General features: G+C 42.0%; 1 protein-coding gene across 1 annotated transcript in view; it reads left to right on the forward strand.

Moving 5' to 3' along the window:
* The window catches only part of LOC100380870 (exosome RNA helicase MTR4), a 53,648-nt gene that overhangs the window by 9,204 nt on the left and 17,353 nt on the right, over positions 1-27,091 (forward strand). The window contains exons 11-20 of the mRNA XM_014126103.2: positions 3,770-3,849; positions 6,522-6,632; positions 6,869-6,970; positions 16,385-16,510; positions 20,113-20,263; positions 21,276-21,448; positions 21,683-21,751; positions 21,961-22,089; positions 24,253-24,363; positions 24,800-24,988. Coding sequence (XP_013981578.1) covers positions 3,770-3,849; positions 6,522-6,632; positions 6,869-6,970; positions 16,385-16,510; positions 20,113-20,263; positions 21,276-21,448; positions 21,683-21,751; positions 21,961-22,089; positions 24,253-24,363; positions 24,800-24,988 — 1,241 coding nt within the window. The remainder of the gene's footprint in view (positions 1-3,769; positions 3,850-6,521; positions 6,633-6,868; positions 6,971-16,384; positions 16,511-20,112; positions 20,264-21,275; positions 21,449-21,682; positions 21,752-21,960; positions 22,090-24,252; positions 24,364-24,799; positions 24,989-27,091) is intronic.

Below are 27,091 nucleotides of genomic sequence, written 5' to 3' on the forward strand. Positions count from 1 at the left end.
GTTTTTTGCGACACAATATTCCGGTAGATTGTTCTAAAACCATTATTTGGTCAACAATAATAGCACGAATCAACATATTGCATAGGCTATGAAAGTATTTGCCTGTGCTTGTTTCGCTGTCAGCTGCGGACTTTCGCTCTCTCTCCCCGCTGTGCGTACAGAGGTGGTGGAGATGCATTCTGAGACACACAAGCATATAACCGTTGCTCAAAATGCTATTGTAGGAAAACATATATATTTTTAAAGCAAATAACATTGTTTTAGTTAGGCGACTTACAGCTTTCTGTGAGTATATTATCTATTTTTCACCTTTTTATATTGAGTTCATAGCACCACTTTACAACCGGAGTAGGCTGTAGTCAGACCCGTGCAGGGCGCGCCATTTGCAGTGGATATGCCTGCATCAAGTAGCGCTGTAAAGTTTTTGTAGGACCTTATCCATATTATAGCCTTTAGCCCAATATGCACGAAGATGTCGTCAAATTCTCTGAGGAGCCAGGTTGCACATCAAAATATCAGTCATGCATTTCATGAATATGAAATAGCTTGCTTTTTTAATCATAGGTTACCGTCTGTTGTCTTACTTTGCACCGGAGAGAAAAAAAATTCTATATCCCTGCCGCTAATGTAAAGTATGGGCTGGCGTGGTTGTGAAGCTGGTTGGACGTACTGCCAAATTCTATAAAACGTTGGATGCATCTTATGGTAGAGAAATGAACATTCAATTCTCTGACAACAGCTCTGGTGGACATTCCTGCATTCAGCATACCAATTGCACACGCTCTCAACTTGACATCTGTGGCATTGTGTTGTGACAAAACTGCACATTTTAGTGGCCTTCAACTGTCCCCAGCACAAGGTGCACCTGTGTAATGATCATGCTGTTTAATCAGCTTCTTGATATGCCACACCTGTCAGGTAGATGGATTATCTTGGCAACAAATTTGTGCACAAAATGTGAGAAATGGAACATTTCGGAGGTGATTTATTTCAGCTCATGAAACATGGGACCAACACTTTACATGTTGCGGTTTATATTTGTGTTCAGTATATAATGGTTATCATCTGATGAAGTCACACTGTTATATAAATAGTATATCAGACAGGTGGGCTTTATAATAAATGATAATTATTTTCTGGTGCTGACCTGGTTACTATGGATTGCTGGTGTGGTCATGCTGACACCGCTAGCTCTACGTTACACACTACTCAGGCGCCTCTTGTGCCCGTAGTCGCATGGCAGTTATGTGGTTGTGTTTAGAGTTTAACATGTGACTGTTTCTGTTATGAGATCTCCGAGCCAAAACGGTATCCATGTGTATATTAAATTACTCTTGAGATGAGTTTCTCTATGTGATGGAAACTAGTTTGTGTGTATGTGTAGGCCTACGTGTGTGTGTGTATTTAAAGTGTTTACGTTTGGGCCCAGTGCCAGAGAGCTGACGTAAGCCAGTGGCCTGCCTGTAGGCTGTGGTTTGTTTGTTTTCTCTCTTGTTCTGTCCATGTGTTTTTACTGCTGCCCTGGGACTGTCCTCACTCTGCAGTGTACGCCTTCTCGGGGAGCAGTGGACCGTGGCACAGCCTTACTATGGCCACTTGCAGCAATAACTAGAGGTCGACCGATTAGGATTTTTCAATGCCAATACCGATTTATTGGAGGACCAAAAAAGCCAATACCGATTAATCGGCTGATTTTTTTTTTATATGTCTTTGTAATAATGACAATTACAACAATACTGAATGAACAATGAACCCTATTATTTTAACTTAAGATAATATATAAAATCTATTTAGTCTCAAATAAATAATGAAACATGTTCAATTTGTTTTAAATAATGGAAAACACAGTGTTGGAGAAGAAAGTAAAAGTGCAATATGTGCCATGTAAAAAAGCTAACGTTTCAGAACATGAGAAAGCTGGTGGTTCAATATTCCCAGTTAAAAAGTTTAGGTTGTAGTTATTATAGGACTATTTCTCTCTATACCATTTGTAATTCATATACCTTTGACTATTGGATGTTCTTATAGGCACTTTAGTATTGCCAGCCTAATCTTGGGAATTATTGGCTTGAAGTCATAAACGGCGCTGTGCCTCAAGCATTGCTAAGAGCTGCTCGCAAAGTGCTGTTTGAATGAATGCTTACGAGCCTGCTCCTGCCTACCACCGCTCAGTCAGACTGCTCTATCAAATATCAAATCATAGACTTAATTATAATAAACACACAGAAATACAAGCTTTTTGGTCATTAATATGGTCAAATCTGGAAACTATAATTTCGAAACAAAACGTTTATTCTTTCAGTGAAATACGGAACCGTTCCATATTTTGTCGATCGGGTGGCAACCCTAAGTCTAAATATTGCTGTTACATTGCACAACCTTCAATGTTATGTCATAATTATGTAAAATTCTGGCAAATTAATTATGGTCTTTGTTAGGAAGAAACACAGTTCGCAATGAGCCAGGCGGCCCAAACTGTTGCATATACCCTTACTCTGCTTGCATTGAATGCAAGAGAAGTGACACAATTTCCCTAGTTAATATTGCCTGCTAACATGCATTTATTATAACTAAATATGCAGGTTTAAAATAATATACTTCTGTATTGATTTTAAGAAAGGCATTGATGTTTATGGTTAGGTATATTTGTGCAACGAATGTGCTTTTTTTGCGAATGCGCTTTTTGTTAAATCATCATCCGTTTGGTGAAGTTGAATTAGGCTGTGGTTCGATGATCAATTAACATGCACCGCATTGATTTATATGTAACGCAGGACAAGCTAGTTAACCTAGTAATATCATCAACCATGTGTAGTTAACTAGTGATTATGTGAAGATTGATTGTTTTTTTTATAAGATAAGTTTAATGCTAGCTAGCAACTTACCTTGGCTCATTGCAGCCACAGGGTCCTTTTGACGCTGCACTCACGTAACAGGTGGTCAGCCTGCCACGTAGTTTCCTCATCGATTACAATGTAATTGGCCACAATTAGCATCCAAAAAGGCCGATTTACAGACGGTTATGAAAACTTGAAATCGGCCGTAATTAATCGGTCGACCTCTAGCAATAACCTGAGAAACCATTACTCAACTAGAGAGCCAGCCCTGGTTAGGCCTACATCTGTGACAGGCAGCTGGGTGGAGGGTGAGGAGAGGCACACTCTGATGCACATTAGCTTACACCAAACTCGTTCCATTGAGGGCAGAGTGTCTGCTTGTTTATTTCCTGTCCAATTAACACCTAGGCAACCAGGTGAGGGGAGTTCCTACAAATGAGTGTCCTTGGTTGGTCAATTAAGTACAAGGGTACAAGTGCAGACAGCCCTCCGTGGAATGATTTTGACACCTGTGGCTTAGTCTTTGTGGTGTGGAATATATGGAAATGATAATCAGATCTGCATCAGACCTACAAAGCCTGCATGATTCACACAGAATGGGGCTGAATTCTGCATCTCTTTCTCAGTTGATTTCTATTACACCATTGCATTGTGGTTGGCTGACGGTTGAGAAGCTAAAACGCACTCTTATCACATCCAAACAACTTTGTCTACCAATGACGTTGGATCCATATCAAGCATGAGTGCTTTTCTGTATTTCTACAAAGTATTCAACATTGGCCTCAGACAGAACAAAACACACTCTCTGCTCTGACAGAAGGATAACTTTTAGCATTTGAGTGACTCTTCCATCGGTCAGGTGGCAGAAGGCACAAGTCTGATTTAACTAAATGTGTGAATGAATATGTAAATCTGTTCGTTTGTTTTTCCAGATGAGGAGAAGAAGCTGGTGGAGGAGGTGTTCAACAATGCCATAGACTGTCTGTCTGACGATGACAAGAAGCTGCCTCAGGTGAGTACTTCTCATTGATTGATTTGAAAATATACTGAACAAAAATATAAACGCAACAATTTCAACTATTTTACTGAGTTATAGTTCATACAAGGAAATAAGTCAATTGAAATAAATTCTTTAGGCCCTGATCTATGGATTTCTCATGACTGGGCAGCGGCACAGCCATGGATGGGCCTGGGAGGGTGTACGCCCACCTACTTAGGAGCCAGGCCTACCCACTGGGGAGTTTTTCCCCACAAAAAGGCTTTATTACAGACGTAAATACTTGTCAGTTTCACCACCTGTCCTGGTGGCTAGTCTCAGACGATCCTGCAGGTGAAGAAGCCAGGTGTGGAGGTCCTGGGCTGGCGTGGGTACACGGGGTTTGCTGTTGTGAGGCCAGTTGGACGTACTGCCAAATTCTCTAAAATGACGCTCTCATCACGCTAAGCTTTGAAATGCTGTGAAGCGTCACTATTTCATACACGCAACACAATCATTTTATACGTACAACACAATGTCAATAGAGGCACCAGGAATGCATCTCCATCGCGTTGAACGGCACTAATAAAGAAGTCTGAAAATTCGGTCGCGATGTTTATGGTTGTCTGTGGATATCATAACTCCACCACTTAAGACACAGCAAAGAGCAGCCTGAATGTGAGCGCTTGTTCCGAAATGGTGAGAAACTCAGCAAAAAAAAGTCCTCCCACTGTCAACTGCGTTTATTTTCAGCAAACTTAACATGTGTAAATATTTGTATGAACATAACAAGATTGAGACATAAACTGAACAAGTTCCACAGACATGTGACTAACAAATGGAATAATGTGTCCCTGAACAAAGGGGGGGTCAAAATCAAAAGTAACAGTCAATGCAGCTGGTGGCCACACCAGATACTAAGTACTGCAGTGCATCTCCTCATGGACTGCACCAGATTTGCCAGTTCTTGCTGTGAGATGTTACCTCACTCTTCCATCAAGGCACCTGCAAGTTCCCGGACATTTCTGGGGGGAATGGCCCTAGCCCTCACCCTCCGATCCGACAGGTCCCAGACGTGCTCAATAGGATTGAGATCCGGGCTCTTCGCTGGCCGTGGCAGAACACTGACATTCCTGTCTTGCAGGAAATCACGCACAGAACGAACAGTATGGCTGGTGGCATTGTCATGCTGGAGGGTCATGTCAGGATGAGCCTGCAGCAAGGGTACCACATGAGGGAGGAGGATGTTTTCCCTGTTACGCACAGTGTTGAGATTGCCTGCAATGACAACAAGCTCAGTCTGATGATGCTGTGACACACTGCCCCAGACCATGACGGACCCTCCACCTCCAAATCGATCCCGCTCCAGATTACAAGCCTCGGTGTAACGCTCATTCCTTCGACGGTAAATGCGAATCTGACCATCACCCCTGTTGAGACAAAACCACGACTCGTCAGTGAAGAGCACTTTTTCCAGTCCTGTCTGGTCCAGCGACGGTGGTTTTGTGGTGAGGACCTGCCTTACAACAGGCCTACAAGCCCTCAGTCCAGCCTCTCTCAGCCTATTGCTGACAGTCTGAGCACTGATGGAGGGATTGTACATTCCTGGTGTAACTCGGGCAGTTGTTGCCATCCTGTACCAGTCCCGCAGGTGTGATGTTTGGTTGTACCGATCCTGTGAAGGTGTTACACGTGGTCTGCCACTGCGAGGATGATCAGCTGTCTGTCCTGTCTCCCTGTAGTGCTGTCTTAGGCGTCTCACAGTACGGACATTGCAATTTATTGCCCTGGCCACAACTGCAGTCCTCATGCCTCTTTGAAGCATGCCTAAGGCACATTCACGCAGATGAGCAGGGACCCTGGGCAGCTATCTTTTGGTGTTCTTCAGAGTCAGTAGAAAGGCCTCTTTAGTGCCCTAAGTTTTCATAACTGTGACCTTAATTGCCTACCGTCTGTAAGCTGTTAGTGTCTTAACGACCGTTCCAAGGGTGCATGTTCATTAATTGTTTATGGTTCATTGAACAAGCATGGGAAACGGTGTTTAAACCCTTTACAATGAAGATCTGTGAAGTTATTTGGATTTTTACGAATTATCTTTGAAAGACAGGGTCCTGAAAAAGGGACATTTCATTTTTTTCCTCAGTTTATTTTGGAGGTTCTAAAAGTAGCTTTTTAAGAGGGCACTGTAAAAGTTTCCACACTCTCTTTGTGTGGCTCCTTCTGGTGGCTTTGATTACACGCACGCGCACACACAGTATTTTCGTTTCCCTTAATGCCGTAAGTTCAGGCTGTATTGGATTTGTTCTTCTCTGCGGTTATTTCTCATAGTGTAGTTTCGTTAGATTCAGCGGTGGTCGTTATTTTGTAGAGTAGTACAGATGTCAGGAGAAGGCTGCTATGCTATGAAAGCCGGCTCCGCAGGCTTGTTCACGGTCACGACCATGTGGGATCGTGGCTCTGCTAGGGTCAGAGGAGGACAGGCACATTCTTTCTATTGTCCTTGAGATGGATTGCTGCCTCATTCTAGTGTGAGCAGCTTTTGTATACATTTGATCTTACTTGATTGTTGTATGGCTTCACTTTGATTTCTATTGTAGACTGTGCCAGCTTTGGCTTTGTTCTGCTATCTTTGGCATATCTTGGTGCTATCATTGACAAGAAATGTGTTATTAATCAAATGTCTTATTATTCTTGCTATGCGTTTCCAGGTGGAGCACGTCCTGCCTCTATTGAAGAGAGGTATAGGGATTCATCACGGAGGACTGCTCCCCATCCTAAAGGAAACCATCGAGATCCTGTTCTCTGAGGGGCTACTCAAGGTAGGCCTGTCTGGAGCTCACATGGATCTCTCTTTGAATTATACCAAGCGTTGTCACTCACCATTCTGTGCTGGCTCGGATATCGTCGTTCCAGCAACTATTATGGATGCATCACAAGGCCAGTACAGCTCTGCTCATCTCAGCTCTGTAGTGTGAAAAGGCTATAACCCGAAGGCCTTGCTTTGTGTTTCAATAGGAGTAAGTATGCTGAATGTGATATTATCCTCTCTCCACAGGCCTTGTTCGCCACAGAGACCTTTGCCATGGGCATCAACATGCCCGCCCGCACTGTCCTGTTCACCAACGCACGCAAGTTTGATGGCAAAGACTTCCGCTGGGTAATACTCCTTTTTTTAAAAAGCCTACTGTTACTTACTTAGCTACTACTTTATCATTAGGGATTTAAAGATTCACAGATATACATCGGTCCCGGTTATGAGGGTTATGAGTGCATCTGTCCTCGGGACCACAAGCCATCGGTTAAGAAATCGATTCAAACGTTTTAATCGCTAGTTCACTGTAATGTTTTGCACATATTACTATACCTTCGGGAAATACCTCAACTGCATCCTCTCCTTCAGTGTGGAACTAAGCATGTAATTGTGTTGACACTTGTTGATCTACAAATCATTTTGCATGCCAAACAACCCCAGGCCTAGTCAAACTGCGCGCTGTGAGCAGCTTCTCTCGCTGACCAATGAGGTTGGCCTATTCCGTATCTTGTATACAAATGTTTGTTAAATGGTTGCGCAATATTAGGCTTTATTAGTTGAGTGACAACAATGTTATTTGCTAAGTAATGTTTTGGAATCAAATACGCTGTTAAATTGTTTTACCTGAATGAAAGTAACCTTAGCTACCGCCGGGGAGACAACTCTCATCTGGTTATAGCCTACATGCTAATTGGGGCAACTCATCTCCATCAGTAGCAGATTTTAATGTAGAATGGAAAATGTTAGCGCGTTGAATCATATCGAACCTAATCTCATCAATTCGTTCTTCTAATCAAACCGAATTACACTGGATCGTTTCAAACTAAAACGTATTGTTCCTGTATCGAGTCGGAGCCCGTGTATGTAGATATGTATCAAATGGTTTTGAAAGGGAACGATGCACATCTCTATTGATAATCTTAGTTCATGGAGGAACATAGCCCACTGTACGGTCATAGTATTCCCCTTCCAGTCAATGAAGTGTCCAGTTGATCTTCCAAAGTTCTCAATCCCACCTGTTTGACTTGGCTAAACCCAGGACTGTGATTGTGTCACGTTAGTAAAGACAGGGTCATATCATTATGTTAGTGACTGACTGACTGACTCATGGGGGCATTTTATTCATTACACAGTTTCATCTAGGGCTGTTACGGTGACCTTATTACCGCCACACCGGAGGTCATGATGGCAGTCAAATTCCACGTGACCGTTTAGTCACGGTAATAAGGGGCGGCAGGAAGCCTAGTGGTTAGAGCGTTGGTCCAGTAACCGCCAGGTTGCTAGAGCGAATCCCCGAGCTGACAAGGTAAAAATCTGTCATTCTGCCCCTGAACAAGGCAGTTAACCCGCTGTTCCTAGGCCGTCACTGTAAATAAGAATTTGTTCTTAACTGACTTGCCTAGTTAAGTAAAGGTTAAAAAAAAAAAGCTCTGATGCTGCTGTTGGTCATTAGTAGCCTACCAAACTTGCTAACTGCCTGGGACTCAGCACTCTATTGTCCTTCTAATCACTCTGACATCAATGCAAATGCTATCGAAAATCTAATCAAACACTTCATGAGAGCCCATGAGCTCATGTTGTGGAACATTTCTGTAGGCTTTGGAATTGCGGGAGAAAACAGAGTGATGGCCTCTATTAAAAAGAGGAGGATCCCATGAGCTTTCTATAGGCTAGGTCTATTATATTTCTCAACTTTCCTAATGTTAATCACATTGGTTCTCTTTGCAACGGGTATAGCCTACCTGGCTGGCATGAAATTGAACCACAGGAAAAGCGTCGTCCAATCGCTATTTAAGTGCATAGATGACATGTATTTTTTTCCCCTGCCCCCATTTTGAGAAAGGTGTATGATAATAGTTCATTCTAAATCAAAACAAATTTCACACAGTGTGTGTGGAAAGTGCCCTTAACTTTTTCCACTTTTTGTTAGGTTACAGCCTTATTCTAAAGTTGTTGTTAATTGTTTTTTTTCCTCATCAATCTACACACAATACCCCATAATGACAAAGCAAAAACTGCTCTTTTTTTCTAATTTAGAAAAATAAATAAACGGATCACATTCAGACCCTCAGTACTTTGTTGAAGTACCTTTGGCAGCAATTACAGCTTCAATTATTCTTGGGTGTGACGCTACAAGCTTGGCACACCTGTATTTGGGGAGTTTCTCCTGTTCTTCTCTGCAGATCATCTCAAGCGCTGTCAGGTTGGATGGGGAGCATTGCTGCACAGCTATTTTCAGGTCTCTCCAGAGACGTTAAATCGTGTTCAAGTCCGGGTTCTGGCTGGGCCACTCAAGGATATTCAGAGACTTGTCCCGAAGCCACTCCTGCGTTGTCTTGGCTGTGTGCTTAGGGTCGTTGTCCTGTTGGAAGGTGAACCTTCGCCCCAGTCTGAGGTCCTGAGCGCTCTGGAGCAGGTTTTCATCAAGGATCTCTCTGTACTTTGCTCCGTTAATTTTTCCCTCGATCCTGACTATTCTCCCAGTCCCTGCTGCTGAAAAACATACCCACAGCAAGATGCTGCCACCGCCATGCTTCACCATAGGGATGGTGCCAGGTTTCCTCCAGACGTGACACTTTAGGCGAAAGAGTTCAATCTTGGTTTCATCAGACCAGAGAAGGATTACTTAATCCTATCCCAGGTATTCCTTAAAGAGGTGGGGTTTCAGGTGTCTCCGGAAGGTGGTGATTGACTCCGCTGTCCTGGCGTCGTGAGGGAGCTTGTTCCACCATTGGGGTGCCAGAGCAGCGAACAGTTTTGACTGGGCTGAGCGGGAGCTGTGCTTCCGCAGAGGTAGGGAGGCGAGCAGGCCAGAGGTGGATGAACGCAGTGCCCTTCTTTGGGTGTAGGGACTGATCAGAGCCTGAAGGTCTTGTAGCAGATGCGAGCTTCAACTGGAAGCCAGTGGAGTGTGCGGAGGAGCGGTGTGACTTCACTTGTAGCCTGTGAGAGAGACTCGGTCACGTGACTGAGAGCCATGTAAGAGTTGTGCTTCGGTGTGCCCAGCCGGGAGTAACTCCAAATTAAGCCTAAAGGAGAACCTGTTTCTTTGTTAACCTCTTGGGGCTAGGTGGGACGCTAGCGTGCCACCCGTGGTGCACTCCATCAACAGCAGGTGCATTTCAAGAGCGGCAAATTTGAATCCAAATAAATGTCAAAATTCAAATTTTTCAAAAATACAACTATTTTACACCATTTGAAAGATAAACATCTCCTTAATCTAACCACGTTTTACAATTTCAAAAAGGTTTTACGGCGAAAGCATAAATTTAGAGTATGTTAGGACAGTACATTTACAAGAGTTGTGTGTAATGTTTTGTCAAGTCAAAGACAGGGTCACCAAAACCATAAAACCAGCTAAAATGATGCACTAACCTTTTACAATCTCCATCAGATGACACTCCTAGGACATTATGTTAGACAATGCATGCATTTTTAGTTCTATCAAGTTCATATTTATATCCAAAAACAGCGTTTTACTATGGCATTGATGTTGAGGAAATCGTTTCCCTCCAATAACCGGCAGTCAAGTCAGCATCACAAATTAAATAATTAAAATTAGAAAACATTGGTAAAATATTATATTGTCATTTAAAGAATTATAGATTTACATCTCTTGAACGCAATCAACTTGCCAGATTTAAAAATAACCTTACTGGGAAATCACACTTTGCAATAATCTGAGCACTGCGCCCAGAAAAATACGCGTTGCGATACAGACTAGACGTCATGTTGGGGAGATCTAAAATCGAAAATACTATGTAAATAATCCATTACCTTTGATTCTCTTCATCAGATGTCACTTCCAGGTATCACAGGTCCATAACGAATGTAGTTTTGTTCAAAAAAGCTCATCATTTATGTCCAAAAATCTCCGTCTCGTTAGCACATGATGTAAGCCAGCCGGACTTCTCGTCATGAACGAGGGGAAAAAATATATTTCCGTTCGTTCAAACATGTCAAACGTTGTATAGCATAAATCATTAGGGCCTTTTTTAACCAGAACATGAATAATATTCAAGGTGGACGAATGCATACTCTTTTATAACGTATTGGAACGAGGGTACCCAACATGAACTCGCGCGCCAGGTGTCTAATGGGACATCATCGTTCCATGGCTCTTGTTCGGTCAGATCTCCCTCCAGAAGACTCAAAACACTTTGTAAAGGCTGGTGACATCTAGTGGAAGCAATAGGAAGTGCCAAAATATTCCTAAGCCCCTGTGTTTTTCAATGGGATAGGTTTAAAGTCAATACAACACATCAGGTATCCACTTCCTGTCAGAAAATGTCTCAGGGTTTTGCCTGCCAAATGAGTTCTGTTATACTCACAGACACCATTCAAACAGTTTTAGAAACTTTAGAGTGTTTTCTATCCATATATAATAAGTATATGCATATTCTAGTTACTGGGTAGGATTAGTAACCAGATTAAATCGGGTACATTTTTTTTATCCAGACGTGCAAATGCTGCCCCCTAGACCCAACAGGTTAAAACTTCGTAGGGCTCAAATCCCGTTAACGGGATTGATTTGACAACAGCCAGTGAAAGTGCAGGGCAACAAATTCAAACAGAAATCTCCATAATTAAAATTCCTCAAACATACAAGTATTATACACCATTTTAAAGAAACCTCTTGTTAATCCAACCACAGTGTCCGATTTCAAAAAGGCTTTACAGCGAAAGCACACCATATGTTAGGTCAGCGCCGTCACAAAAACATACAGCCATTTTCCAGCCAAAGAGAGGAGTCACAAAAAGCAGAAATGGAGAGAAAATTAATCACTAACCTTTGATCTTCATCAGATGGCACTCATGGGACTTCATGTTACACAATACATGTATGTTTTGTTCGATAAAGTTCATATTTGTATCCAAAAATCTCAGTTTACATTGGCGCGTTATGTTCAGTAAGTTTTGCCTCTAAAACATCCAGTGATTTTGCAGTGAGCCACATCAATTTACAGAAATACTCATCATAAATGTTGATGAAAGATACAAATGTTTTACATAGAATTGAAGATGGACTTCTCCTTAATGCAACTGCTGTGTCAGATTTCAAAAAAGCTTTACGGCAAAAGCACACCATGCGATAATCTGAGTACAGCGCTCAGCCACCAAAACAAGCCATACAGATACCCGCCATGTTGTGGAGTCAACAAAAGTCAGAAATAGCATTATAAATATTCACTTACCTTTGATAATCTTCATCGGAATGCACTCCCAGGAATCCCAGTTCCACAATAAATGTTCGTTTTGTTCAATAAAGTCCATATTTATGTCCAAATACCTCCTTTTTGTTCGCGCGTCTAGTACACTAATCCAAATGCGCAAGGCGCGAGCACAAAGCCCAGACGAAAAGTCCAAAAACGTTCCATTACAGTTTGTAGAAAGATGTCAAACGATGTATAGAATCAATCTTTAGGATGTTTTTATCATAAATCTTCAATAATATTCCAACCGGATAATTCCTTTGTCTTTAGAAATGAAAGGGAACGCAGCTCGCTCTCACGACCGCGCGCGTGACTTAGCTCAAGGCATTCTGCCAGACACCTGGTTCAAACAGCTCTTATTCTCTCCCCCTTCACAGTAGAAGCCTGAAACAAGGTTCTAAAGACTGTTGACATCTAGTGGAAGCCTTAGGAAGTGCAATATGACCCCATAGACACTGTATATTGGATAGGCAATCACTTGAAAAACTATAAACCTCAGATTTCCGACTTCCTGGTTGGATTTTTTCTCAGGTTTATGCCTGCCATATGAGTTCTGTTATACTCAGACGTCATTTAAACAGTTTTAGAAACTTCAGTGTTTTCTATCCAAATCTACTAATTATATGCATATTCTAGCTTTTGGGCCTGAGTAGCAGGCAGTTTACTCTGGGCACCTTATTCATCCAAGCTACTCAATACTGCCCCCCAATCCCAAAGAAGTTAATCGCTCAACACAAAATAGCCGCATGTGCGCACTCCCTCAAATACTTTGGAGAAAATATCCTGTTTTATTGAGCTATATTCAATTGTATTCTTCATACTATAAAATAATGCCACAGAATTCTAAGCACATCTTGTCTGCTAAATTAGTGTAGCCCATAGCCAGATCAGGACCTGACAACGCAGAGTCTGTTCTTCTGAAGTAGACTACATTTTCTTCATATCATGTTTCTTTAGATCTGTCTAAAATAAATTATGGATTTATTGTGATGGATTTAATTTATTAGACTTTTTAAAATGTAGATGTTTCAAAGGTCTGAATCAGTGGCTTGTAGGCTATACGTGGAAGCCAGGGGATGCTAAATGTGTTTGAGACAGTTATTTGCTTGACAATCACCGGCTGACAATTTAATTTCCGCCACAGCCCTAGTTTCATCACTCCCTGGAATGATTAATAGCCATCATTAGGTTTAGATAAACACAGTACACGTGTCTCAAGCTGGGTAATCCCTGTTATGTTGCAACCAGACCGACAGATGAACCCAGGGTTAACTTGATGTAGTGCAGAGCGCTCTCTGACTTTTTCATTTTGAGGCTTCCTCATCATTTCCGCTGCGTGTTTGTGTGACACCTTTATAAAGCCACGGCGGGAGCCAGGGAAGCTCTGACAAAAGATAAACGGCCACGTATTGTTTGTGAGGAGCTGGGGGACACAGGGCTGGTCGTGAATCAAGCTGTTGGGAATAAAAAGGCTAGATTATTACCCCTTTGGCTCGGGGATGGGGAGAGAGAGAGAGGAGAGCGATTGCTCGCTAGATAGAGGGCGGGAGAGAGAGAAAGGAAACAGTTGTCCAAGAGGCTTACGAGGAACATCTGGTGTGGGAGAGCTGATGCCAGAACACCACGCATGCAGTCAAGGCCTTCCTTCCTCCTCTCCCTCCATCACAAAGCAAAAGGGAGAGATCCAGGGCCCCTTCATGGGGTGACTGCCCCCTCTTAGCTCTCTTCTGGCTCTGTCATGGTGTGTGCGCGTGAGTCTCTCAGAGATATAAGGAGAGAGTAGAGCCCCGTGCCAGTGTTAAACTCGGGACCAAATGTTGTCGAGCACCAACAATGCCCAAGAGATTAGAATTGAATCTGCTTGACAAAGGCATAAAAGGAAGTGTTTGGATTAGCTCGTTCGTGGCAGAGCCAGTAATGTTTAGAAGTCCGAGACCAAATGGAATCTGGCGATTTTAATCAGGGCCATGTGTGGCAGGCAGCTTTAGTAAAGCAGAGGGTTTATAAACCAAGTGGCAAATCAAGCCGTTGCAGCTCTTCTCCATGTTAATGTTCTGAAGAGGTGTTAGTGCACGTTGCAACTAGTGCTGGCACAATTACCGTATAACCTACGGTTATGGATGATGACCGTCATGAAAATAAAATTACCATAATAACCGGTTTACATTTTTTTATATGAATAATTACACACACACACACACACACACACACACACACACACACACACACACACACACACACACACACCAATGCATTCGGAAAGTATTCAGACCCTTTTACTTTTTCCACATTTTGTTACATTACAGCCTTATTCTAAAATGTATTGTTTTTTTCCCTTAATGTACACACAATACCCCGCAAATGTATAATAAAAAAAAAACCGATTTGCATAAGCGTTCAGACCCTTTACTCAGTACTTTATTCTCTGCAGATCCTCTCAAGCTCTGTCAGGTTGGATGGGGAGCGTTGCTGCATCTATTTTTCAGTCCCTCCAGAGATGTTTGATCGGGTTTAAGTCTGGGCTCTGGCTGGGCCACTCAAGGACACCACTCCTGAGTTGTCTTTGCTGTGTGCTTAGGGTCGTTGTCCTGTTGGAAGGTGATCCTTCTTGGTCAAATAGCCCTTACGCAGCCTGGAGGTGTGTTGGGTCATTGTCCTGTTGAAGAAAACGAATGATAGTCACGCTAAGCGCAAACCAGATGGGATGGCGTATCTCTGCAGAATGCTGTGGTAGCCATGCTGGTTACGTGTGCCTTGAATTCTAAATAAATCAGACTGTCACCAGGAAAGCACCATCACACCACCTCCATGCTTCACGGTGGTAATCACAGATACGGATATCATCCCTTCACCTACTCTGCATCTCACAAAGACACGGCGATTGAAACCAAAAATGTGGGCTAAGCATACAAAAGGCCAGATTTCCACCGGTCAAATGTCCATCGCTCGTGTTTCTTGGCCCAAGCAAGTCTCTTCTAATTGGTGTCCTTTAGTAGTGGTTTCTTTGCAACAATTCGACCATGAAGCCTGATTCACCCAGTCTCCTTTGAACAGTTGATGTGTGTTACTTGAACTCTGAAGAATTTATTTGGGCTGCAATTTCTGAGGTGGAGTTAGCTCTAATGAACTTATTCTCTGCAGCAGAGGTAACTCTGGGTCTTCCTTTCCTGTGGCGGTCCTCATGAGAGCCAGTTTCATCATACCGCTTGATGGTTTTTGCAACTGCACTTGAAGAAATTTTTAAAGTTCTTGAAATGTTCTGTATTGATTGACCTTCATGTGTTAAAGTAATTATGGCCTGTTGTTTCTCTTTGCTAATTTGAGCTCTTCTTGCCATAATATGGACTTGGTCTTTTACCAAATAGGGCTGTCTTCTGTATACCACCCCGACAACTGATTGGCTCAAACGCATTAAGAAGGAAAGCAGTTCCTCTAACTTTTAACAAAGCACACCTGTTAATGTAAATGCATTCCAGGTTACCTGTTCCACAGGGATGCTGGCCCATGTTATGTCCAATGCTTCCCACAGTTGTCAAGTTGGCTTGATGTCCTTTCGGTGGCGGACCATTGCTGATTATTATATTTTATTAATGTATTTAACCTTTACTTAACTAAGCAAGTCAGTTAAGAACAAATTCTTATTTACAATGATGACAGCTTACCGGGGAACAGTGGGTTAACTGCCTTGTTCAGGGGCAGAACAGATTTTTACCTCGTCAGCTCTGGGATTCAATCCAGCAACCTTTCGGTTACTCGCCCAACGCTCTAACCTCTAGGCTACCTGCCGCCCCACATGGAAAACTGTTGCGTTTAAACAACCCAGCAGCGGTGCAGTTCTTGACACAAACCGGTGCTCCTGGCACCTACTACCATACCCCCACTTAAATCTTTTGTCTTGCCCATTCACCCTCTGAATGGCGCACACACAATCCATGTCTCAATTGTCTCAAGGCATACAAATCCTTCTTTAGTATGTTTCCTCCCCTTCATCTACACTAAACAGTCTAGCTTTAGGAACAAACCTCCAATCTCTGTTTCAGAGGAATGCATTTGACATCTAAAAGAGAATCGGCCTTATTTGAGTAAATGAATCTGATTCCGTACACATTTCTAATGACGATTAGGCCAAATAATTTACCGTCTGTCATTGGTACTAGCTCCACATTTCTGAACTACTTCTCCCACGCAAAAGATGTCCATGCATGTGTGAATATTGACGTGGCTGCTATTTGTGTGCCTGTGAGCGAGCAAGCATGTGTGTTTTGACAGCTGTGACTATTATTAGTGACAATATTAATGTGCTGTGCTCTCCCTCTCTCTCTGTTAGATCACGTCTGGTGAGTACATCCAGATGTCCGGTCGAGCTGGCAGGAGAGGGATGGATGAGAGGGGTATCGTCATCTTCATGGCGGATGAGAAGATGAGCCCTGCAGTTGGGAAACAGCTGCTTAAGGTACTGAATAAACACAGACTGCACACTGGGGCTTTGAATAACAGCTGTATGTGTGCCGTTTTCATCCAGAAGGATCATCCTCATAGCTTTTCTCCGTGTGTGTACAGTATGTCAATACACGCATGGATGATTGGGATGCCTGCAGTGTTGGCATTGATCTGATATCTTTTATTTTTATTTTTTAGAGGTTATATAACGCGTCTTAGTATGTACACTATATGAGTCCCAGAACACCTAGTAGTCCAGTTGTAAAACACTTTCAGCACCAGATCAGTTACTCTTGAATCTTGCACTAATCCTAACCCCCTGCTGGGATGATCTCACAATGGTTCTCGGGCCAAGACATCTCCCCTAGTGTTTTTAAAACGACGCAGTCCTCCCCTCCACACACTGTCCGAGTGACGTACAGGCTCTATGAATGATTGCACAGAGCGGGGGTAGAGAGGGCAGGGGTTTACAAGCACAACCTGAGCCAAGAACCCTAATATTCTCCTGAGCCGCAGTAATGGAGTGAGTCGGTCGTTTTGGGGTTCTCTACTGGGTCACAGAGCTACTTCCCGACCCTCGGGTCATTTACACGCACGCACACACACAGAGAGCGAGACAAGGACAGATAGACATGCCTGTGTAGAAAAACACTTCTCCGAAACTGTAGCTCATTCCTGACCTTTAGGTCATTTGCAAGGACACACTCACTCAGCTGCAGCCAAACACTTCTCCTAACCTATAGGGAGTCCTTAGTCTTGATATAATCAGGATCTATCGGCTCTTGGTTTGATTAACTGACTCTCACGTTCAAACCTCAAGTCTTTGGAGTCTTAATACAATCAGGGACCCTCTGGACCCTTGGTTTGGTTAACTGGCTTGCAAGCCTGAAACCCCAAAGCGCAAACCTTTCTTTCCATTTAGGTGGTCCTGTAGTTTAGAGGTTCTCTCTGGGGTACAGTCTGTCCTCCATCTCTTCCTGGTCCCTTGTGTCGTTGGTCCTGGGTTGAGGCCCATTAAGGCTTGCACAACACCATCTTTCACAGACAAAAGGGCAGTTAATCTTGGTCTTAACCAGTGTTTTCCTCCTTTCCACTGTCGGCTATACAGCCGGTTACACAATCATTTTCGGCCGGATACTTTTTCATCTTAAATTAAGTAGGCTTTTTTGTTTTACAATTCGCAAGTCAGAAAATAACTCAACTGAGCCACCTCCTGCTAAAATAAGTGATGCGAATTGAAAAGTAGCCTAGTTAATTCATGTTAGAAAATAAATCTGCAGAGCCCTCTCCTGCGAGAATGAGCGATATGTGATTTATAGATGGGACAGGCGCCTGTCAGTCACAAAGTGAGCGATGACGGGGAAACACTGATGGTTTGACAGTCTGCTGTCTGTTCCTCCTGGTACCTGGGTGTGTGTGTTGACGCTGTGGTGGTTGAAGTCTAATTTCTTTACACGGAGGGGGAGAGCATGATGCTCCTTCGTCTGTGAGTCAATTTGCACGTCCCATATAATGTTTGAACGATGAGTCGAAATCCACTTAGCCTATTTTCTGGCACATTCATTTATTTTCTTTCGTGTATTTCATATGCAGCCACCAAGTGCTGGTGCGTAGGCTATTGCTGTACTTGGACGAACAGCAAGCTTGACTAGTTTGTAAAAGGTGTCGAACTGACGGAGGTCGATGTCATATCCTTGCCATTTATAAATCATTTAACTTAGTTTACATGTCCATGGTATCGCATCGGGACAAGTCAACCTAAGATCTCGTTTTGTATTTTCGATCTGAAGTCCATCAGGACTTGCCAGGCAGTGACGTTAAAGTGAGTGACTTGTCAGTAGTCTACCGAATCGCATTGGTAAGAGAGCCATTTATTTGGTTCCCTAATTTGCATACTGGTAGGCTTTTTGGCGATTATCCGCAGATAAATTGTTAGGCAAGTAGAGCAATAGCCTCACTCTGGTCCAAAACATGATAAAAGAAAATGGATTGAATTGTGTTAAAAGCAAATATTTGTTATATGGTATTTTCAAAGATAATTGATCTATCTAATTCATTTAATCTGTGTCGGAGTAGTCAACTGCTGCTTTCTGTGTAGCGAAGCTCATGATTAACACCTGCTTCGTTCTTCAAACATACCAGTATTGCAGATAGTTGAGAAAACGCCTCTTGAAAGGAAGCTCAAAGCCTGGGGAAGTCAGCAAACTCTTACAAGATTCTTACATTTAAAAATATATATATATTTTTTATTTTTTATAAATGACATTCTGCCATTCCCAAAGTTGCGCACACTAGTTGAAATTCTTTCACTAATTTAACTGATGTCGTTCTATCTCTTAACATGTATGGACCCAGAACTTAATTGAAAATCTGCTCTGTTTATTTTAGAGACCCATTTTTCCATTAGAAAAAGTGGCCATCACACAATTGTATTTTTTCAATTGTAACTTTTTATTTTTTGAATATAGTTTGGGCTATTCTGTTTTAATAAAATGCATAATTTGAAGAACAAACATTGTGGCAATTCATACCTTGCGGTAAAATGCTTTAATTTCAAGAGACGACAGGTTAAATCAAAAAAAAAAAAAAGTTTACTTTTTTTCTTACTTAGAAAATAGTCCTTATCATATAGGCCAAGACAAATCCAAAAAAGCTAACAATACACTGAATTCATACATTGTCACTATTTGAAATTGTAAACAATACTACAAAAAATGTGTCCAGTCTGAGGTCAACTCAAAAGTATTCAATAATTTTGCTCTGTATTTCGGATGGAATCAAGGCATTAGAAGGTACCAGAGGCCACCAAAAATAGTTGTAGCAAACAATTCTTTAACACACTTGGGGGGGGCTTACTGCCCGGGGGGTCCTGGCTGGCTACTTTTTCTATTTGGCTGGCAACTTCATGTGTTTGTGGAAATTATTGGCTAACACATGACAGATTAATGGCAGAAATGTATTTTAATGAGACATCTGGCTGCTCTTGTGTAGATATCATTTATCTTCTTACTGTACTGTTGTAATCGCTTTCTGGAAAACACAACTGAAGGATAGGTTTTGATTGCGAAAGATTCTAAGAAACTCCAACTGCCCTTGGCTTCGTAGTCAAGTGGTCTCAAACATTTCCTTGGATAATGGATATCTTTTCTGTCGTAATGTGATTTCACAATTTGGTTCATTTAGTCACTCACCATCAGCTTGTGTTGATTTTAATGGGAGCTCCAAACTCCATGTTTATGTTTCAGTCCCTAACTATAGGACTTGTCAGAGTAAGATGTGATGACAATGTTTTTGACTGATTCAAGGTCTGTTAAGTTTAAACTGTTCCATGAGTTGCTCAGCTGTCTTTATGACAGGGTTATCCAAACACTCCATTTCAATTCACTCAATTGAAGTAATCTGAAATTCCAATGTTCTTCATTGAAAAGCATAACTTGGGTCCCATACATTCACTGAGTTACTTAGCTTTCCTTATGACGTGACAGTGTGTCTTTTTGAATAATCAGCTGAATGACCATCGTCCTCTCCCCTGCTCCACCTGAGCTACCCTGCTGAATACGTTCGATCTGTCTAAACCTAACCACCTCTCTCCTGTCTTCTCCTTTCTCTCCCCAGGGCTCGGCAGACCCTCTGAACAGTGCCTTTCATCTCACCTACAACATGGTTCTCAACCTGCTGCGAGTGGAGGAGATCAACCCGGAGTACATGCTGGAGAAGTCTTTCTACCAGTTTCAGCACTACAGGGCTGTACCCGGGGTCGTAGAGAGTGAGTACAGAATACAGGCCTACCTACTCCAGTCCTGTATTTGGTTCTCAACCTCTCCACTGGTTGGGAATTCCCCCTCACTAGTCGTGCTTTATTCAAGAGAATAGATCAGATTCATTCGGTAGACTGTTCTGTTGATTTGGTTTGGCCAAATATAGTACAAGTAAAGCTTTATAAAGACCTGTTTTGATGTTGCTGGTGTATTATTGATCCTCTTAACTTTAGGAGAGTGTCATGTCGACTCAAGCCAAATTTACTTTTTTTAATTACTCTACCATTTTAAGTCATGTCTCCCGCCCGTTCTTGACTTTTCCTGAACACGTCTGTTTAAAACACTGTCATTGTTTGAATCTTAATATGACAAAAATAATGTTACAAGCAGTTTAAGAGAACATGTCATTTCTCCCCCTGCCCGTCATTCACAGCAAGTCATTCACTGGCAGTCGGCTTGAAACGACACCTAAACTATATCAAAACTAATTTCACACACATCTATAATAATAGTTAGCCTAAAAACGAGCTTAAATTGACAGTAGTCTGATGGGTGAGAATAGTGTCAATTGTCAAATTGTATGTAAAGAATCTGATTAGCAGTGCACCTTGGAATTGACACAGAGGCAGGTAAACGGAGTGCCAAAAAGTAACTCTTAGTCACAGGCAGGTAAGACGTTTTGATGTCTGTATAGTATCAAGAATAGCAGATTCTGATTCAAAATCCCCTATCCTTGCCAAACAACAAAAATGACCCCGTGAGCTCTATTTTAAAATAAAACTTTGGGCAGAATCACCGCGATTCCGCGAACTTGCGACACACAGTAATTTTAGCGATGGCATATATTTATTAGAATGTTTGTGTATATCATTCAACGGTGTGAGCTGCTATTTTTAGCTCTTCGTTCCATACCGTGTGACCGGAATTACCAGAACGGGAATCCCCAATCTAATGATGTGCGTTCCCATTCTAGTAATTCTATTTCTCTGTGTATGACTGCCTTTCTTCTGATGTCCACAGATATGGCGAAGCTGGAAGAGATGTACAACGCCATAGAGATCCCCAACGAGGAGAGTGTGGTGACCTACTATAAGATCCGCCAACAGCTGGCCAAACTGAGCAAGGAGATAGAGGAGTTCATCCACAAACCAAAATACTGCCTTCCCTTCCTCCAGCCTGGAAGACTGGTCAAGGTTAGAGACCCAAATACCACTCATACCACCAACTCAAATACTTACTATGTAGCACAGCCCAAAGACAAAATGTACACCACCGTTCTTTAGTCTTCATGTGCTGTTCAAAAGGGCTTACGCAGATAAAAAATGATTTATTTATTATTTTTTTCAACGTAGTTTTTCTGAGATAAGAAACAATATGAGTGTTTGTTGTACATACAGACGTGCCTATAATGTTGAACTATTTTCCAGGTCAAAAATGAAGATGCTGACTTTGGGTGGGGCGTGGTTGTTAATTTCTCAAAGAAGTCAAATGTCAAGGTAATTTTGATATGTTGAATGTTATCAGAAAGGATCTGTGAAAACACAACCTTTGTTTTATATTAAAACTAAATACAATGTAGATATAGCTTGTGTTTTTATAGCATGTGTTTTGGGGCTCTGTGTTTATGCATTTGTTGTCCTTCAGGTTACCCAATAATGCTTAAGTGTCGCACCCATGTTGAGGGTATGTGATTGTTTCCCTCCAGGCCATTACGGGTGATGCAGACCCTCTATACGTGGTAGAGGTGCTGGTCCACTGCAGTAAGGAGAGTGTGAAGAACACAGCTACAGAGGCTGCCAAACCTGCTGCCGCTGGGGAGAAGGGTGAAATGCAGGTGGGTACATATGATGGGGGACGACGTGGCTCTGTCAGAAATGGTTCCCTATTGCGGTGGTTCCTTTTTTAAATTATTTTGTAATTTTTTTTAGGGAACTCAGGCTTTCAACTTACTCTTAAGTTGTAATAGTAGAATACAAGTAGAATTTAGTAGAATTTTGAAATTGGGTATTGTAGACCTTTATTGGGAATTGCAATGCTAGTTATAACTTGTCAAAAATGCCCAGATCTAGCCCATGTCAGCTTCAAGTTTTTTTAGCTATTTTTTTTTTTTTTTGCCCATAGATATTGTAATGTTTGAGTCACTCCGACATCACATTAGACATGGCAAAATGTGTAGAATTGCAGGAAATTGGCTTTAAAATGGCAACAACAAAAAAAACTAATCCACCCCATGGTGAAATGTATAGAATTGCAGGGGGGGAAAAGGCGTGGGATGTTCCCCAATGATGGAAGGAGGGAATCACTGCCCTAGTGCACTACTTTTGACCCTATATGGCCTCACACAGAGTCAAAAGACCTGATGGGTTGCTAATTCAGACATAGCCAATGGAATGCTGGGATACAATAATACCACTGGACACTATGTACTCCTGATTTTGGTGGTCTGCCGCAGGATGGAATCCAACATTGAAGTGGTTCTTTCTAGAATGTAGACCACACACAAGTCATTTAATGGATGGGTTACAACACTGTAACTGTCCTTGAGACTGAAGGAAATCAAACATGGCCAAGTCGTTAATGGTGAAACGGCTGCTGTGCTTTCTCCTGGAGCTTCCCTTTAACTTAAAGCAACAACCACGTAATGAAATGGAACACATATTATATCTATGTTTTCAAGAGAAATTAGCTTATATGCTATGTCATTAGTTGTCTTACAGTATCTTCATGCTCACATTGAAACACCGTGAATGGTGTTGTCGGGATCGATGCCCCTCGTTTAAAACATTTATTTATTTTCCTTTGGTTTTGTAACCCTCCATATAATATAAACACCATTTTAAACTGAGACTTCTCTCAGTTTAGGTTCATATCCAGACACACACACACACACTCACTCTCTGTCTTAGTTTATCTTCATATGGGCACAGAGACTTTTTAAAAATCTGATTTCATCCCTCTTTCTCTCTCCCTCTCTCATATATATCCCATATCCCCCTTGCTCTCTCTGTCTCACCTTCTCACTATATTGGCTGTTTTCTACCCAAATACCACCAGACCTGGGTTCTAATACGGTTTGAATAATTTCAAATGCTGTATCTGTGCATGATTGAGCTTGCCTGTTGCAATGGAACCAAATAGAGAACTCTCAACTACAACACTCGCCCGCCTGGCACTCCAGGCAGGCTAAATTGAACGCACAAAGTATTTGAAAGACTTCAAATAGTATTTGAACCCAAGTTTGCCAAGAACCATGCATTAAAACTGCTGCTTATTTTGCTGCCTGTGCACATTTCCTCCATTTTGCACTAGTCCTTTTAGTCTGTCTTGTTATTTAGTGCAGACCTCCTGTCCTAAACTCCTCTGTGAGCTCTGTCTAGATGACTTTAGCTGCCTGCCTGTCTCTTGTCTCGTATTATTCTTCCATATCTCAGAGGAGCCTTTAAACTCTAGCTGAAATGCTGCCTGGCCCTGCCTTCTGGGCTCGCTCCTGTTAAACGCGTTACGATCAATCCCTCTGTCAAAGCAAAGCCTCTCTTTCTCTCCCCACTCTCTCCCTCATATCTTCCCCTTCACTGTCAAAGTACGGCAAAGTCCCTCTCTCCCCAAGCTCTTCTAGCTCCTCTGTAGCCTGTGTCGTCTATCTGGCAGTGTGTGGACTGGAGGGATCTGCAGACCAATATCCAGTGGCCTTTCTGGCATTAAAAAGTACAGACTAGGGGATCAAATTTGATTTAAATGGAGAGGTTGACAAGTTGAATCAGGTGTTCTGCAGTTTGTGCCAATATACAGGTCCCATAGACTTGTAGACATAGTGGCAGACAGGATTGCATCTTAGTTCTGTATATGCATTTAAAACCCCATTAGTTAGTGTTCAGGATCTCTTGCCTCAGTCAATGATGATAGCTACAATGTTTGATACTAAGTCAATAGATACATATATGTTTGTATAGTAACTGTATGCATAATATACTTTATAATTTGTATTGCTTCTGATCAGGTGGTTCCTGTGATGCTCCACCTCCTGACCTCCATCAGTTCAGTTCGTCTCTACAGCCCCAAAGACCTGCGGCCTTATGACAACAGACAGAGCATGCTCAAATCCATACAGGTGAGAACCCTGTGGTATCAAAATACTTCTCGGTATCGTGATACTTGGCCTGGTATCACATCATTAGTAAAATGTTGGTATTGTGACAACCCAACTCTGGAAAATAGGCACATTTTCTTGCAGTTTACACCAATATTTAAAAAAATTAAAAATCTGTGCAAAACAAATGGTCACCTTTTTGGGCCCTCACCAGTTTGCATTCCTGGAGGACACAACACCATGAGAAACATTTATCATAAACATTTTGGTTACGACATGATTCCTAATGTTATTTCATAGTTTTGAGTTTTGATTTTACAATGTAGACAATAGTAAAAATAAAAAGGTGTAGGTGTCCACATTTTTGACTGGTACTGTAGATAGAATAAATCTATTTGTTAACGGTGATCAAAGGCTTTCTCATGGATCATTCTCTGGTCCCGTCTCCACCACACAGGAGGTGCAGAAGAGGTTCCCGGACGGCGTTCCCCTTCTGGACCCCATCGATGACATGGGCATTAAGGACCCGGGCCTAAAGAAGGTCATCCAGAAGGTGGAGGCATTCGAACACAGGATGTACTCCCACCCCATGCACTCTGACCCCAGCCTGGAGGCCGTCTACTCCCTCTGCGAGAGGAAAGCCCTGGTGAGGATGGGCGGGGTGGTGGTATTTGGGATGGTTGGTTCATGTCCTGTAGGGCCACTCTGCCCAGTGTATTGCCATATGTTCTGTCAGTAAGTAATGATTGATATGCTTGTCAGTGGGGCTATGATGAGTATTATGTTTTGTGGATAGGTTGGGGTTCAAGAAACATTCACTTTAACGAAAAATATTTGAATGATTTTGAACAGGTTTTTTTCTGTCGACGTAAATCAAAGGTTCTGTACTAAATCCTACAAGCGCCCACACCCCAAGGCTTGTTTTTTTCTGTCACTTACGTAGATCTAGCCTAAATCAGAACAATTGTTTTTGGTCTCTTCCTGTCCGTCTAAGCTGGAAACGGTCGTTTACTGACAGAAACAGGCATAGGGTGTGGTAAAGTACAATATCCGATGGAAATGAGATCGCTCTCATTCATTCATCTAATTTTGGCAGAACATTCAGCACCAATCGACTGTGCCTCTTTTAATTGGCTAGCTCTGAAATGCCAAGGAGGGAGATATTTATGAAAATCGGAGAAAAATTAATATTTGCGTGGCCAAGTACCTGTGAGAGGATGAGTGTTGAAGAAGCACTATGGAGTAATTGCTCCGCTATTTCCTGTTTGCAAAAATTAAGAATTCGCCTAATTTCAGTTTGACAAAACAACCAAATATAGTACCGGCATATAGAATCATTGTACCATGTAAACCGCTGGGAAATATATTTTTCATAACCAGAAATATTGTATTTTCACATGTTTGAAGCTGATGTACAAAACCGAAAGTCAGACACAAAAACAAAACTTAAGAATGGGAATCATAGAAATAGCACACACAGAACAGATCTGCTTCTTAGACTTGTTTCAATGAGATTTATAACACCTTTCTATGTGAATTTGGTTGGGAAGCCCAAAAAGTTACATATTGCAGCTTTAAATGAAAAACATATTCAGAACCACCCATTCCTGTAATGTACAGTGTTAAATAACATGTGAAAACAATATTTTTTGTGAACAAATGTTTCAATTTGTCATAATGTTGATAGCAACATGTGGAAATCTGTTGCGGCTCAAGTCGACTACAAAACCCATGTAATGCTGTCTATGGGCTTGCTGGGTAGCTACATAGCTACTCGCAGAGTGGAGTCTGATGTTCACAGCGGCAATGCTAAGGCACCATGCAATGCACCCTGGACCGAAGAGTTAGACAAATAGGAGAAATGTGTTGGGCCCTCATTCCAGAGAAGACAACCTCCGGCCAGTATTGAAATCTGACATGTATGATAGACGTTTTCATGATCCAAAACTCGTATTCCTATTAACTTCCGATGTAGTGAGAGCGACTTTATCACAGTGCTACGTAATACCAGGCGGATTTCTGCCTGCTTGAATGGCAATTACTCAGATACACAAGAAATGACCCTGGAATCGATTGAACATTGCTCAGAGATGTACAAAAGCAATATGGCATTCAAAATGGGTGAATCTTTTAAGTCCCGACCTGTACTGTGCTGGGTTGGTTATTTATATTTTCCATTCCCTGCTCCTACAACTGACCTAGGTCGTGACCTCTGTTATCTCTGTGTGTGGGATGTATTGCATGTCTGCGCATGGGAAGGGATAAAGCCCTATAAACCAGATTACACACACACCATGTTTGATTAGGCATGACGTGAGATTTATACCTGCTCGAAAAAGATCTCCAATCCTCGGCCTGGCCTCTGGGATTGGGCCACTGCACAACTGATCGGCCAGCTACAGAAGGAAAGACGGACAGACGTACACTTTCACTAGTAACACAAAGCTGGTTCTATTGTGTTTTTTCTGGGTGACTTGGGCTTGAATAAAATGCATAGGCATAACCTTACTCTAGGGATGTGCATGGTTATTTGAATGTCCGAACGGACGTTTAGTATTGGAAACTTGTGGGTGTTCATTTTTACACCCCAAAAAATGAAATGCCTGTTTTAACACAGGCTTTTTTTTTTTTTATCGAAATATCAGTTTGACTTTGTTACATACTACAAGGATATACCATGACATTTCAATTGAATAAAACAACATACCTTTCAATGTAGATTTTATGACGTGTGCCCCAGAGAAAGACT

The sequence above is a fragment of the Salmo salar genome, chromosome ssa01, assembly GCF_905237065.1.
Source record: "Salmo salar chromosome ssa01, Ssal_v3.1, whole genome shotgun sequence".
Classification (NCBI taxonomy): domain Eukaryota; kingdom Metazoa; phylum Chordata; class Actinopteri; order Salmoniformes; family Salmonidae; genus Salmo; species Salmo salar.